Consider the following 16,102-nt stretch of genomic DNA (forward strand, 5'->3'; position numbering starts at 1 on the left):
ATGAAATGATTTTAGCTCTGCTTCCTTTGACACACAAGCGGCCTGTTAAATAGCTGTTAAACAAGGTTGTGCCAAGCACATGACTTCCCCTCATAATTGAAAATCTGGCATGCTTTTTCGCAAAAGGTAGGGTAGTACTCCTAGTCTTGAGGCATTAAACACAATATTTCCACTTAAAAACATGAGTACTGTAAAGAATCCCTGCTAATTAGGAGCAAGATAGAGATTAGAAGCAGACCTACACCCGAACTCTCGAGGGGATCAGATGATACAGTAGATGTCCCAATCTAGTTCAGTTGTTCCTGCTATCACTGCATGTCACACATTTGGCCAATGCACAATGTATTTAGCATATCAAGCACAGTGTCCAGTATTTCAAATAGAGGACTGCCCTCTGCAGACGTTGGAAACCAAGAACTGTTCTCTGCAAAGGGGAACACGTGGCCACTTGCTAGCCACCCTCCCTGGTGAAAATGTGAGAAAATATGCCTTTAAACATCTTCATTTGTTGAATCTGTATCGCCAACCAAGCCCTTAAGGTAACTCAAACCCGAGTAATACCAGTTTTAATTGCAAGTTACAGCAGAAAATTATACTTTACCTTCTCAGATTGTCTGTTTTGTTTTACTATATAGGCTTGAGGCTATGCATTTCAGCTGTTAGCACCACTGAGCCATTTTTTAAAAGAACCTCAATAATTTGAGGTTCTTCTACAACAGGACTTTTCAACTGCTGCAAGAAGATTTGAGAGGGCAGTTTTGTACTGGAAGGCAGAATTTCTCTGCCAATGGAGTGTTACAACTGAAGGCGTTGATTTCCATTTCTCCCTGTATTAGTTGCATGCTGCGCAGCTACTGTTCTGCAGTTCGGCTTCCAGCAAAAGCTGTGTTATTAGTCTCGCTGTGATGAGATTTTACATAAAATCTATTTCGCTTTTGTGAGTAAAGCAACTAATGTAGATAATTATTATTCTGCACTATCCAATTCAAAGGAGACCTCAATGTAAATGGGGCGGGGGGAAACAACATCGATTCCATATTGTTATGCATCACTTGCCGATTGAAAACAACAGTGAATACCACATGCATTTTATTTTTCATTTCAGTTTTCCATTTTGCTTAAGCTCTTGCAGAGGATGATCCACCTGGCCACAAACTTTGCTTGTTCAGCAGACATTACATAAACAATTGTTGCCTGCTCTACAGTTTCAGGCTGCAAGAAAAAAACCTCCGTTTTCAATATACAAGCAAATGGATTTATCCACGTATCTAGAAGATGCAGCTCAAGAGGATAAGCACCATGACTGCAGCTGCTGTGGTTTGGATTCGTTCCAGGACAGTCCCCTTCTGTGATGCAGTGCCTAAAAGGAGTTTAAGAAGTATTAAAACCAAGAGCTCCATCTCCCATGATTCTCTACCCAACCCCTTTAGTAAACGGTGCTATGCATTCATTATGTCCATTACCTTGCAGGGACAACTTTGTTATCTCCACAGGGGGTGCCAGTTCACGCAAGCTTTCATCTGTAGCAGAGGTTAGCTTGGCCGCAACAACATTTTCAGAGTTGGTGTGTGGTGCATCATCTACAGTCAAGGGAATAGGAGCGTTAAGGCATTGGCTTGTCAAAGTTTGTCAGGAACGGCAACTTTGGAGGCTCAGAGGCAAAGCCACCATTTTGCTTTTAAAATGTCTTACAGGGCTTTAAAAAGAGGAGGGAGGAAGGAAGTTACAATTGCTGTTGCTTTTAACTGCATCTTGATTTGTTCTGTGTTAGCTAAAATTAGCCATTCATTACACTTCTGATCTTCCCTCTCTACCGTGGTATCTTGGAACTCAAATGGAATCCGTTCCGGAAGTCAGTTTGAATTCCAAAATGTTTGGAAGCCAAGGCACGGCTTCCGATTGGCTGCAGGAAGCTCCTGCAGCCAGTCGGAAGCCACATCGGACATTTGGGTTCCAAAGAACGTTCATAAACCGGAACGCCCACTTCCAAGGTTTGCGGCGTTTGGGAGCCAAACCATTTGACTCTTGAGGCATTTGGGATCCACGGTACGACTATCTTTCCAATCCGTGAGTGCCAGACCTTATGCAGCCTAAACAGCACCACCCACCCACAAACTTTAGAGGGATTCCCTCAAAAAAACAGTCAGATGAGGATTGTTTTTGCTCTGGAGTTGACCGACTGGTGGTTTTTGAATCCTAAATAGCAGCATTGCACACTCCAACATTTTGTTTCAGGTCCCATTTGTCTATCCCATTCTGGCCTCAGGACTTATTTGGGTAGACACCCTCTCTAACACTTCTCAAGATCCCAGTATATTGGTTTAGGAAAGAAAATCACCATAGCTGAAGTAATTATTGGAGCAGATTTCTTAGAGCAAAATTGCAAAAGGTGGAACAGAAGCCATGACTACAGTTACTGAGAGGCAAGAGCCTTTGGGGAAATCTATGGATTCTCTTATATTGAGCCATCTATTTATTTTACTACATTTATATGCTACTTTTATCTTCCAAGGATCTCAGGGTAGTGTACATGGTTCTCCTTCCCATTTCATCCTCACAACTAGACTAAGAGATGGTGAGTGACTGTGGCCCAAGGTCACCCAGTGAGCTTAAAGGCTGAGTGGGGATTCGAACCCTGCTCTCCCAGGTCTTAGTCCATCTCTCTAACCATTATGCTACACTGGCTCTCTAAAAGGACCTTACCAGTTGTTGTCACAGCCTTATCGGAATCCAGGAGCCATCCGAGTCCTTCGTCTGCTTTGAGGATAAACTGACGTCCTACTGTAGAGTCAGCCTCGGCTTCTATCACATGAGATTCACCTTTAAGAAAGGAATCACAACAAGACTGAACTTTCTGGCCTAGCAGTATAATTAAGTATTTAATAAGTTTCCTATGTACTCATGAACCGCCAGAAGGCCCTCGGCACTGGACCTCAGTGGCCGGGCAGAACAATGGAGGTGGAGATGCTCCTTCAGGTATACTGGACCGAGGCCGTTTAGGGCTTTAAAGGTCAGCACCAACACTTTGAATTGTGCTTGGAAACGTCCTGGGAGCCAGTGTTATATGGTCTCGGTGGCCGCTCCCAGTCACCAGTCTAGCTGCCGCATTCTGGATTAGTTGTAGTTTCCGGGTCACCTTCAAAGTTAGCCCCACATAGAGCGCACTGCAGTAGTCCAAGCGAGAGATAACTAAAGCATGCACCACTATGGCGAGACAGTCTGCGGGTAGGTAGGGTCTCAGCCTGTGTACCAGGTGGAGCTGATAAACAGCTGCCCTGGACACAGAATTAACCTGCACCTCCATGGACAGCTGTGAGTCTAGAATGACTTCCAGGCTGCGCACCTGGTCCTTCAGGGGCACAGTTACCCCATTCAGGACCAGGGACTCCACACCTGCCCGCTTCCTGTCCCCCCAAAACAGTACTTCTGTCTTGTCAGGATTCAACCTCAATCTGTTAGCCGCCATCCATCCTCCAGAACATAGAACTAGCAAGGGTTTTATATGTTGTAGCCTGTAGACAAGTACATTTCATGCAAATAGCAAGTCTCCAGGCCATGTGTCATCAATAGCTCTTCCTTCAAGAAATATTCCACCAATTCCAAAGTAAATACGTTTCACAAAACTTGAAGAAAACTGATAATTTCTTCCCATTGCGAGGCTTATATGAGAGGCTTCCATTGGTAAATGGCTTTAAGCTCTCTAGGAATGCCACATAGACATGAAGACGAGGAGGGTGATGAAATTTGTTACCTGGCTTTCACCAGCAAGGCCCGGGGGTGTGTGTGGCAAGAATTCAAAATTCAGTATTTAAAAAAGTTAAAACAAGTTACAGTCACAAGAATAGGGTGGGTCCTGAAAACCTACACCTCAGGTGTCAAGCAGAGCCTCCTCTTCTTTGTTGGGGGGGGGGGCTGCACACCTGTTGTGTGGGGGGCCAGCCCCCCCCAATTTCTCTCTGCACCTCCACTTCTCCATTCAGTCCACCTCAGGAGGTTGCCTGGGAAGGAACTGATCATTCTCGCCAGAAGTCTGAACTGAATAGTTGCAGAAGGAGTCATGTCTTCATCTGTTTTGACCACCTCCCCTGCAATTTTTCCCTTGTCCCCTTCCAGGATTTCCCCACTTGCAGAAAGTTAGGTGGAGGGCCACAGATCCCCACCCCTACTTTATCATAGCACAAGCCTTTGATTTAGCCATTTCCTTTCTTACCTTGGGCCCCCATGTCTGTTGTTTCCACTTCCCCTCTCTGGAGGTCCCAAGGAGCATCAAGGATTAAGAGAGGTCCCACCAGAAGGTCTGCTTCAGCTTCCCCTTCCGAGATGTCAATGATAGCTAGAAGCGAACAACAGAACGAGTTGTTTTATAGCCTTAAAACAAGCTTATCCCCAGTGTTAAAGGCAAGAGCTGGTCCCACAAGCTTTCTGTGCAATGTGGAAAACAATTCTGTACATTTTTTGAAACTCCATGCGCACGGCTTTTACCTTTGGAATATGGAAAATGTATAGCATTGCTCTTAGCATCACTTATGACAACATTCAAGCATTCCCACTCAGTTTAGAGATGCAGAAGGTTCCAGAATATCCAGCTAGTGTGTAGTTTGCAGTTCTCAGTAGCCGAGCTACTGCCATAGAGTAAGTTGAGAGCAGGGGTCGGGATAATTGGCAGGCCAGTTATTGCTTGGGTACAAAGTTACATCCATACTATGCACTTATAATAATTTATTCTTTATACCCCACCCACCTGGCTGGGTTTCCTTAGCCACTCTGGGCGGCTCCCAACAGAATATTAAAAACACGATAAAACATCAAACATTAAAAACTTCCCTATACAGTGTTGCCTTCACGTGTCTTCTGATGGAAGGGTGTTCCACAGAGATGGTGCCACTACCGAGAAGGCCCTCTGCCTGGTTCCCTGTAACCTTGCAGTGAGGGAACCACCAGAAGGCCCTCGGAGCTGGACCTCAGTGTCTGGGCAGAACGATGGGGGTGGAGACGCTCCTTCAGGTATACTGGACTGAGGCCGTTTAGGGCTTTAAAGGTCAGCACCAACACTTTTAAACGTACTGGCAGCCAATGTATGTCTTTCAGGACTGGTGTTAAGCCCAAGGCTTCCCCCATAGAATCCTGGGAACTGGAGTTTACCCCCTGCCCCATTAGCAAACTATAGTTCTTGGGATGCTTTGGGGGAAGCCATGTGCTTTATAAACATGGTGTAGGATGTGACCCAACCCCCCATTATACCTGGCTATACTGGAAGGAGCTGGTGGCAGGTAGAATCTAACACCACCTGGTGGATCACAGGTTTCCCCACCGCCCAGGTTTAGAGCATACCTGACCCCGAAGTCACTTGTTCCCTCTGTTCTGATGTACGGCGATTGCTGGGGTTGTTTGTGCTGGGCCATCCTTTAGATGATACACAGTTCCCAGTTTCACAGCAGTTGCAGATGTCCTCGGAGCCTTCTACTGGTAGCCAACTGAGACATACAAAAAGGTCATGTTAGTGCTCCTCAAAGTCCTGTCTTTCCCATAATGCAAGCTACGATACTTACAGGCTTCTTTGGCTGTTGAATGAACAAGCTTTATTTAGAGGATCTGGTCCTTTGTCAGTCGCAACGACTCTCAGATGGCAAGCAATGTAGATCTTGAAGGGAAATTAAACAGGGTCAGAGTGGGGAATGCCACCATCTCACTGTAAATGAAAAAAGTAAGCAGGGCCAGCTGTCCAGGGGCAAGGCAAAATATGGCCTGCATGGAAATAAGTGGACTGCACGGCCAGCTGAATCTTACTAAGGACAGCAGGCACTCTTAAGGAGGTGCAGGGTGGATCACCCAGCCTTGCCCATCAACACCCTCGCCATCACTTTTATTCTGCCCAGTGGTAGGGCTGGGCCTGGAACCTAGTGAGACGAAGGAGTCCTCTCACCAAGTTGCTTACGTCCCCAGAAAATCTGAACGCTTCTATGGTGAACTGGAGTGTTTCCAGGCGCGGTCTTGGGATTTTGAAGGCGGATTTCACATCATGAATTCTCCCGTCGACCAGGCATCTGGATCCAAAGATGGTACAGTCAGGAAAAAACACACGATTGAGCATTAATCCAGTGTGGCAATTATTTGGGAATGTAAACATGCAACCTGAACTTATGTATGTTTATGCAGAAGCAAGCCCAGGGTGTTTACTTCCAAGAAGGTGTGTGTAGAACTGCAGCCTTACAGCACAATCCTCACCATGACCACTCAAAGGCATGTCCTCCTGCATTGAAAGGGACTTACTCCCAGGTAAGTTGCATTAGGATTGTGGCCTTAATTGATTCTAGGTCGGTATAGGCAGGAGTGATTCTGTGTGAATCTCTGGGCAAGCAGACGGAGATCCTCTGCTTCCTGTGAGGATTGGGTCACTAACAGGAATTGACCCCCCAAATCCCTATGCTGTTTTTCACCAGAGGGAGCCATCACTAACTCCTGGAGTCTCACACTGCTCAGAAATTGCAGTGACATGTAACAATCCCTTTCCAGGGGTTCCACTAAAGCTAGTCAGTCTCTCTCTCAATTCCCCTCCTCCCCCTTCTTACCCATGGAAGTCAAGAATTGCATATTGTAAGCTGGCATCTTCCTCTGGTGTCTGTTTGGCCACACAGCTATCGACCAACAGCCTGAGAGGTAAATGGTCGTCTTCCCTCTCGACGTCTGCTTGGATATGGAGATAGTCTCCCAGCCAATATCGAGTAGACTCCCTCTCAGCACTCCAGTCATCTATAGTCATCCACAATGAACAAAGGAAAGGAAGAGGAGGAGGGAGACTTAAAATAGTATCTGACAAACTGTCCTCTTCAGGGTTTGGAATCTCCCTTACCGGTCATCAGACGCAAGGAAAAGCGGAACCCTCTTTCCGTAGACTTGGTCGAAGTAAAAGGAACCCCGGTGGGCTTGGTGCCATTGCTGCTCACCTTGTCTTCCCTAAAAAGAAAAGGAAAAAATACAACTCAGTGGATGTTGACATGCAAGTGGGTTATTGAACTGTGGCCTAAGATGCTCACCTCGGGTAGTGGCATTCAATAGGGATCTCTACTGAGCTGTTTCTTACAATTCCTGGGCTGCTTGCAGAGCTTGGGTTATAGTAGAGTCTTGTGCGGTAGAACAGGGAGTCTGCTGTTGTCTGGAATAATAATAATAATAATAATAATAATAATAATAATAATAATAATAATAATAATTTATTTGTACCCCGCCCATCTGGCTGGGTTTCCCCAGCCACTCTGGGCGGCTTCACAGCAGGTTTCAGTATTCTGTATTTTTAGCGTTCAGAGTTATTGCCCATTACCTATTAATACAAAGTGGTTGTGGAGTGAGCGTAACTAAGGTCAGGCTATTTTCACAAGAGATGATTAAGGGCCGGTTTTTAATTTTTGCATAACTTTGGTGAGCTGCATTTTCGAGGAACTGCATTCCTGGCCAGGGATGGAGGAGAAATTAGAATCAGCTGGTGTTTCAAGATGAAACTAACCATTTCATGCTTGTCAAGCAATATGTGAACTGAAATGGAGTTGTCCTTTGGAACTTTCACTTCTCCAAATTTCGCAATGCAAATCCAAAGTCAAGTAATGTGTATAAGAATGCAAACACTAGCGTGAAGTATGCACATAAATTCATACATTTGTGAAAATGACATCAAACTGCATTATGGGGAAACTGCTGCATAAATGCAAAGCAAAATTCACACTAAGATGTGAGAGCTTAAAAAAACAACACCCCACAAATTTATGTGAACTTATGACTGGAAAAAACAAACTGAAAAAACTCAAGTTGATATATTTCCCCATCCCTAATAATGGATTCAAACAAGCACATTTCATGTGATCACTTTTAATTTTCAGAGAAGATGTACCTGCAGGGCCCACACAAGTTTTCAGTTGCAAATTGCTCCCCAAAGTGCTGTTTACAGGACAGGACAGCCTATTCATAAGGCAGAATAAGGCAGCTGCTTCAGCTTTGGGGCATCATAAAAAGGGCAGCAAATTATTATGTAACTTATTATTGCTACGCTTTATTCTGCTGGGAAGAGGGAGATATTTCGGCACCTGAGGCAGAAACTCCCACAGGAATAACTCTGTAAAGCAGGAAGCCCCACTGAGTACAACAGGACTTACTCCAAGGCAAGTGCATATAGGAATATATATATATATATATATATATATATATATATATATATATATACATACACACACACACACACACACACATATATACACACACACACACACACATATATATACATATATATATATATATACACACACACACACATATACACATACATACATACATGCATACATACATACATACATATAAACATAAGGAGGATCTTATTTGTACACAAGTCTCACATTACCTGTAGATTGATGCCACACTCCTGAAGCCCCACCTCAAAAACAACCAAGTCAGAAGCACCAGCAGAAGTATATTGGCAGCCTTGCAGGCCTAAGTGGAGATCAACAGCTTGGATCAGCTGCCCGGTCCCAAACAGATCTCTGTGAACGGCTATCACCATTTCGTCTTTGTGGCATTGCACCGCAACAGGCCGCGGAGAGCTGGTGGGTAACAAAGCCAAAGGCTGCGTAGGAGAAGGTACATCAGCTTGCCTTGAAAATTCTTCGCTAGTGCCATGTTGCAGCTGCCCAGTCACTGGCTTGTGCCTCGAAGACTCCCCAATAGTAGCACAAGCCACTCTCTCAATCACGCAACACAACAATAAGCACCCAAACCCTTTGGAGTACCACATCCTGCTTACGTTATTTCTGAAATTCCACCACCCTAGAGAAAACTACCCAGCAGCAGTCGTTTTATACCTTCTCCCCATTTGCTATCTATTGCAAGTAATGAGCCTCCTTTATAGAACATCACTTTTCGCCACCCCCTGCTGTTAAGACATTTTTAACGGGGGAACTCCAAGGAAATCAGCTGCACCTGGGCCACAATATCTGAATAAGTAAGGATCTAGTCCTTTGTGCACTTAGGCTGTCCCCTTGGCTGGTTTTAGGTTTGATGAGGCCCTAAGCTACTGAAGGTAATGGGGCCCTTTATATGTCCAGCTGGCCTTTGTCAACAAGAAGTTGTTGCTGTTTTTTGTGTTGAATATATGCTATATGGTAATTTGTGGACCTAATAGGTATCTAAAGCCATTTGCACATGTTGCCATGCAATCATTCCATGCAGAATGTAGGCACCCTATATATAGAAATGAGCAAACCAGTGATGTTTTAGGGAGCAGGCGGGGCCCATTACTTACACCATAGGAGCCTACACAACACAAACCACTGTTGCTATATGTAGGTTTTATTTTATTTGTTTTTTTTATCTTATATTTTGGAAATGTACATCCAGGTTTTTCCACTTTCATTTTTTTGGGGGCCCCCAAGAGGGGGGCCCCTAAGATATATCTTGTTTAACTTATACATAAATCCAGCAGTAGTTCTCCCCCAAAGCCATGTGTGTGTATAGGTAGGTAGGTAGATAGATAGATAGATGATAGATAGATAGATAGATAGATAGATAGATAGATAGATAGATAGATAGATAGATGATAGAGATAGATAGATAGATAGATAGATAGATAGATAGATAGATAGATAGATAGATAGATAGATAGAGATAGATAGATAGATAGATAGATAGATAGATAGATAGATAGATACTCACACACATACAACTCAGGGTAACTCTAGATGCATCTGTTGAATGGCCCCTTATGCCACAATAAATTTGCAAGTCTTTAAGTGCAACAAGATTATGTGCATAGCTGTCAAGCGTCCCTTATTTGGCCGGACAGTCCCTTATCCCAGCGCCATGTCCCGCTGCTGTCCCTTATTGATAATGTCCCTTAAATAAGTTACTGAAGGTAATGGGGCCCTTTCTATGTCCAGCTGTCCTTTGTCAACAACAAATTGTTGCTGTTTTTTTGTGTTGAATATATGCTATATGCTAATTTATGGACCTAATAGGTATCTAAAGCCATTTGCACGCAACAAAATATGTATTTTATCAAAGTAATTGTTGATCCCTTATTTTGGCTGCTGATCCCTTATTTTCGAGGCTGCTGGTCCCTTATTTTCAAATCTGTAAGTTGACAGCTATGTTATCCTGGTATTCAACTGAATCTCACTCAGAGTGAGGCAACAGGCGACTCCTGTGGAAGTTGTTGCTCAGACTCTTTTAACGCTTTGGGACTTGTTTTGAAGAGAACATGCCTAAGTACCACCACACCACCGAAACCTTACTGCAGTTGTGGCCAGTTAACTCTCTGGCATTTCCCCCTCCTGATTGTTCAAGAGGTGCTATTTAGGTATAGAGGGTGGCTTTCCAGATAGCCTCTAGAACAATTAAGCAGGAACCTGTCTGGAGTAGCAGCAGCCGCTGCAGGAGGCAAATGTCTGTATTGGGGATCAGAAGACTTGCATAAAGGCATCTCCAGCTGGACTTGAGTAAACCAGGCTGGCTGTACTCAGGGCTGACCCAACCATAAAAGCAAGCAAGGAAACTGCCTGGGGTGCCGATATGGCAGGGACACCTATTTCAGTTATGTGGTGTTAATTTATTATATGTACCCCACCCATCTGGCTGGGTTTCCCCTGCCACTCTGGGCGGCTTCCAACAAATATTAAAAATACATCAAAATGTCACACATTAAAAACTTCCCTGAAGAGGGCTGCCTTCAGATGTTTCCTAAATGTCAGGTAGTTGTTTATCTCTTTGACATCTGATGGGAGGGCGTTCCACAGGGTGGGTGCCACTACCGAGAAGGCCCTGTGCCTGGTTCCCTGTAGCTTTGCTTCTCGCAGTGAGGGAACCACCAGAAGGCCCTCGGCGCTGGACCTCTGCCTCCGGGCAGAATGATGGGGGTGGAGATGCTCCTTCAGGTATACTGGGCCGAGGCTGTTTAGGGCTTTAAAGAGAGTCACTGGGTGCAAAAAGGTTGTTTAGTATTCACTGACTGCGTGCTGCTTGTTCATTGTAAGGGGCGTGATTGACGACCTCGTAGACGTTTCTGGAGGCTCTTCATAGGCACACCCCAGCATTGCAATCAGTGGTGATTTTGTGTGTGTGTGGGGGGGAATAAATGCATTGCAATCAGCCGTGATATTTTTCGTCGGGAAACAGAGCCAGAGATGCCAACTTGAGTGATGTTGTGATGTTGCGACATCACACGTGAGTATCAGGCCTCTCTCCCTAAATTGGGCAGAAGCTTCCTAGACTTGGGGAAGGAGGTTCCAGGGTTTAATCTAATTTACCAGGAACGTTTAGGGGCCAACCCAGTCCCACTAGTCCACTGACTGCACACCACAGATTACAATACAGTGGTACCTTGGGTTACAGACACTTCAGGTTACAGACTCTGCTAACCCAGAAATAGTACCTTGGGTTAAGAACTTTGCTTCAGGATGAGAACAGAAATTGTGTAGCGGGAGGCCCCATTAGCTAAAGTGGTGCCTCAGGTTAAGAACAGTACAGACCTCCAGAACGAATTAAGTTCTTAACCTGAGGTACCATCCAATAAGGATGTCATTAAGGGCCTTCTGATCTTCACTAACCGTAACCAAATTGCCAGTCCTAAAATATCAAAAACTTGTAGCACAAGGGACAAATAACAGCAGAAAATGTTGTGCTAAAAAGCTGGGTTAGTTTAGCAGCATTCCTCAGCTCAGCAGGTCAAATAGCAGTAAAAAAATTAAAATAATCAAATGTTTCTACGTGACAGTGGATGGCTAAGGGCTACAGAGTCGGTCCTTTAATTAGGCAGAGGGAGGCAGTTTCACGAATGGGCAACAAACCGTTAGCGATTTAATTTATTATTGCTGTGTTTTTTACTACCAGGGAAGAGGAAACACACTTACGTAGAAAGCTGGTTCATAGTGAGTCAGGCTGTTGGTTCCTCAAGCTGGGTATTTTCTGTGCTAACTGGAAGCAGTTATGCAGGGTTCCTGAGAAGTGACATTCACAGCCTTTCTCTAAGATTCTGAGGACACCATAGCTGCTCTCCTGCTGTGCTATGATGACCCTTCGCTTTTTCTGGGATTTTCTGCCTCAGGTGCCAAGAACGACTTGTCCTTGAGTTGGAGGGTGGGATGTCATTGCCTGCTCCACCTCAGATTTGAACTGGAGCCTCTCTGACTTGTTTGGATTAAGGTGAACATGCCAAAACGATGCCCCTTCCAAGGCAGACTGGTCTACACCTGCAGAGATCCAGCCCACCCTGTCCTGTCAGCTTTTGTGAGCACTCACAGTGGCGTAGCGTGGGTTGTCAGCACCCGGGGCAAGGCAAGTAATTTGCGCCCCCTAACCCGTGGATTTGCACCCCCTAACCCTAACCCCCAGATGTTGCGCCCGGTGTGGCTGGCCCCCCCCTGCACCCCCCACGCTACGCCACTGAGCACTCAAAAGAGAACATATAAGTACGGGGGGGGAGGGGACAGAGAACAAAGATTTGATGATGTCATGTAAGTTCCCCATAAAAGTGAGCGTGTGGGGAAATTCTAGAGTAAGTAGTGTTCAAATATTCTTGGTTGACTGAACCACAATCTGAGATTTGAAGGAATAGAGTGACCTCTAGTGATTAAGTTGCTTTTTCATCATTTTGGATGTTTTGGAACATCCATTTGCTATATAGACAGTATTTGTTCTGCATGCTTTGTTTGGGGTCATTCATTATGGCCGAAATGGGTTTTGTTATCCTCCATTAAGTACCCTGGTTAATTATGAAAAGCCTACAGGTAACCTTATGATTTCCAATTGTTTTTTCATAGGGTACATTTCTGGGTTTAGAATTATCCAGAGGTATGTGAGCCCAAAAGTATACAAACTTTTCCTTCAGTTTCCATAAATGGAAAAACAGTGGCAAATCCTCGAACATTTCAATACTTATGAAGTCAGAAGAAGTCAAGAAGGTATTTATAGAGCGTAATATGATTTGATGACCCACTGGATATTTGAAAATAGTTAACTGCTACTGCCCTTTAACTGATTAACCCACTACATAGAATTGGAAGGAACACTGAGGGTCATCTGGTCCTAACCCTGTGCAATGCAGGAATTTCAACACGACATGGTCCCCCATCCAATTTGAAAACATACTTCACTTTGCAAATGTGCTAGCAGTTTTACTGCTGCATCACTAAATGTACACATTGCAATATGTACATGCCTACTTGTAAGGGGAATTGGGGTTGCTCGTGTGTAAGTGGCCGCTGCTCTAGGCAACGTTGTCTGGCTAAACCTTTCCCTGGCTGGCTGAACAACACTTTCTCTGTGGCTGTGTCAGTCACTGGCAGAATCCGTCAGTGGGCGTTTCCTGAACTTCTTCCAGCATAAAAGCTCTTTGACACCAAGTCGCCGCCTAGTCTCCCTGCGCGGAGGTTTTCTGCGCAGAGTGGGTGTGGCCAGCGGAGGTCCTGGGCTCTCCCCGCTGGTCTCTGTGGAAGAGTCTTGGAGCCATCTCTCCGAAGTCCTTCCCGGCTCCCTTTTCTTCCTGGTGTCATGCTGATTTCCTTCCTCCAAGGAAGTGTTCCCTATCTCCCGGCTGGGCCCTTCTCCTGCATCGCTAGGGAGCCTTACCTCCACTCTTGGCTCCGATGGCAGTTCCCTGACACTACTGTTTGAGAACTCTAGAGGAAGGAAACACCTTTTCCTTTTGTTTATGTAGTTAAGGCAAAGGATCCCTGGATGGTTAAGTCCAGTCAAAGGTGACTATGGGGTACAGTGCTCATCTCGCTTTTCTGGGCCAAAATCACTACTGGCGCACAAAACACAGGTCAGTTTCATTTGGGTAGGATGCTTCAAAGGCAAATGAATGGCCTGCAGGACAAACCATTCCTATATTTCTTTTTCAACATATCTGGCACAGGGAGGAGGGAGCTAGAAAACCTATACAGATTTCATGGGAGCAGGGACTTCAAAAGTCCTGTCTAAGTCCCATTGAAATTTTGGGAACTGTGCAAGAGCTTCCATTCAATAGAACAGGGGACAGCAAAATTTTCAGCAGGGGGATAGTCCACTGTCCCTCAGACTTGTGGGGGGGGGGCAGACTATATTTTGAAGGGGAAAAAATGAACAAATTCCTATGCCCTACAAATAACCCAGAGATGCATTTTAAATAAAAGCACACATTCTACTCATGTAAAAACACACTCATTCCCGGACTGTCCACAGGTTGGATTTAGAAGGTGACTGGGCCGGATCCGGCCTGTCAGGGAACTGCCATCAGAGCCAGAGGGAGAGGGAGGGCTCCAGAGGGATTCCGGAGGGCATCCCGGGAGGGAGAGAAGCAGCCCATCTTCTGGGGAAGGAAATCAGCGTGGCACCAGTGGAGAAGGGGGGCAGATGGGGGAATCGGTGAGGTGGCTCCATGACTCCTCGCCAGAGACCAGCGGGGAGAGCACGGGTCCTCCGCTGCCCATACCCTCCCTGCGCAGAAGGCTTCCACGCAGGGAGAGAAGGCGGAGACTAGGCGTCAAAGAGCTTCTTTGCTGGAAGAAGTTCAAGAAACGCCCACTGACGGATTCTGCCAGCGATTGAGACAGTCACGGGTGAGTGGCTGTCTGGACAGAAAGGGTTCACTCAGGCAACCCAGGCAGGTGTGGCGCCGATTTACGCACGAGCAACCCCTAGAACCATTACACGGCCCTTGGGCCTTAGTTTGCCTACCCATGCAATAGAAGCTGTAGAAACAGAACAAACCTGCGATCATGCAAAGATTGTTCTGATAGGACATCTAGTGTGATGATTACAGCATATCCCTCCATTTTCTGTTTTTCCTTTATTGTTTCTGGCGAGTTTTCTCTCTTTCTCCACTCTCAGTTAGTTGTCAGTGTTTTTACTGCACAGTGACTCTCGCTGGGTCTAGATGGGGTGTGAGAATTCAAACTGTCTGACTAATCTAACAGCTGGATAAATAACAGTGCCAACTGAAGTTATTGTTGGCAGCTATCAGCCTTGGAAGACAATTGAAGAGTGTGCCTTCAGGGGTGAAGTCAAACTATTGCAGATTTACAGCGCCTGCTGCGGCTGTAGGGACCGATACAGGGTAATATATTAAATGTGTCAACCATTTTGGATGAATGGGGTTCTGACAAAGGTTGTTAAGCTCTGCAGCAGTTTGGAATTAGGAATATCCATATATTCCTAACCCTTAGTAAGGTTGCAAAATAGACCCCTGCTTTCCCCACCCTCAAGTAATTAGATTAAATCTATAGACACACATTAACGTGCAAATTAACGTGTTTGCTCAAGCTAATCTAGTGCACCTATGTGCCTGATTTTATTTGATTGGAATTTTCAACGAGAAGAAGAAAATCTTGATTATGAGCACCACACAAAAGCATCAACAATCATGTAGTGTTGCCGGTGATTTATAACTTTGCCGTCCAGTTTCCTTCCTGAGGAGGTCAGTTGGCTGATTTCGCCTTTCTTTGGCTTCCCTTTTCATCCTGGTAGGAGGTGAGAGACAACAGCAACATGACAAAAGGTCAACAACACTGCGAACATTTAGAAATACATATTTAGGAAATTTGCAGATAGTCATTACAAGTTATGTATACATTTGCATTCAGAGAATCTAATGACGAGTGTTCTTATGGAAGAATGGATGCCTTTTTCAGACTATTTAAAGAAGTGTTATAGTGTGATGAACTGGCCAGCAGGGTTTGAGCTATGAACAGCAGAAGGAATTAGATTATAATGTTGTGGCTTTCATTTGATAGCTAGAAAACAGGGTGTAGCAGAAGGGGAGAAACAGCAACTCCCCCCCCCCCCGCAATATCTTTATTGTCATTGTCCCTTGCGGAACAATTAAATTGAAAAACTACATAAAACTACCACAAAACTACATAAAACTACCACAAAACTACATAAAAACTATATCAAACTACATAAAACATTCAAAAACCCCTAAAAAACTCTAAAACCCCATTTTAATATACACTATACTACAGAGACCCCTTATGCTGCGTTTAGAACCAGAATTGCATTAGCGTAGAAACTGTTTTTCAGGCGGCGAGTCCTGGCCTTTATAACCCTATACCTTCTTCCAGAAGGCAGAAGCTGAAAGAGATCATTT

General features: G+C 44.9%; 2 protein-coding genes across 3 annotated transcripts in view; one reads left to right on the plus strand and one right to left on the minus strand.

Annotated features, from left to right (window-relative positions):
- NPHP3 (nephrocystin 3) overlaps positions 1-16,102 on the plus strand; it is a 227,965-nt gene that overhangs the window by 158,585 nt on the left and 53,278 nt on the right. The gene's annotated exons all lie outside the window — the stretch shown is intronic.
- Positions 1,062-8,854, minus strand: LOC309353591 (zona pellucida sperm-binding protein 3-like). Its single transcript, XM_081882994.1, has 11 exons — positions 8,387-8,854; positions 7,035-7,153; positions 6,851-6,954; positions 6,570-6,750; positions 5,924-6,044; positions 5,550-5,641; positions 5,332-5,474; positions 4,211-4,333; positions 2,704-2,820; positions 1,464-1,580; positions 1,062-1,360 (listed from the first exon to the last, which is right to left on the minus strand). Exons 1-11 carry the CDS (start codon positions 8,774-8,776, stop codon positions 1,269-1,271), a joined length of 1,599 nt encoding a protein of 532 aa, XP_081739120.1. The 5' UTR covers positions 8,777-8,854; the 3' UTR covers positions 1,062-1,268.

The sequence above is a fragment of the Podarcis melisellensis genome, assembly GCF_964234715.1.
Source record: "Podarcis melisellensis genome assembly, chromosome: 12".
NCBI classification, from domain to species: domain Eukaryota; kingdom Metazoa; phylum Chordata; class Lepidosauria; order Squamata; family Lacertidae; genus Podarcis; species Podarcis melisellensis.

Coding starts and splice junctions, on each gene's coding strand:
- LOC309353591 (XM_081882994.1), bottom strand. CDS start 8,776: ATGTGGTACTCCAAAGGGTTTGGGTGCTTATTGTTGTGTTGCGTGATT. Junction 5,475..5,549: donor TTCAACAGCCAAAGAAGCCT/GTAAGTATCGTA, acceptor TGTATGTCTCAG/TTGGCTACCAGTAGAAGGCT. Junction 4,334..5,331: donor ACAAGTGACTTCGGGGTCAG/GTATGCTCTAAA, acceptor GTTCGCTTCTAG/CTATCATTGACATCTCGGAA.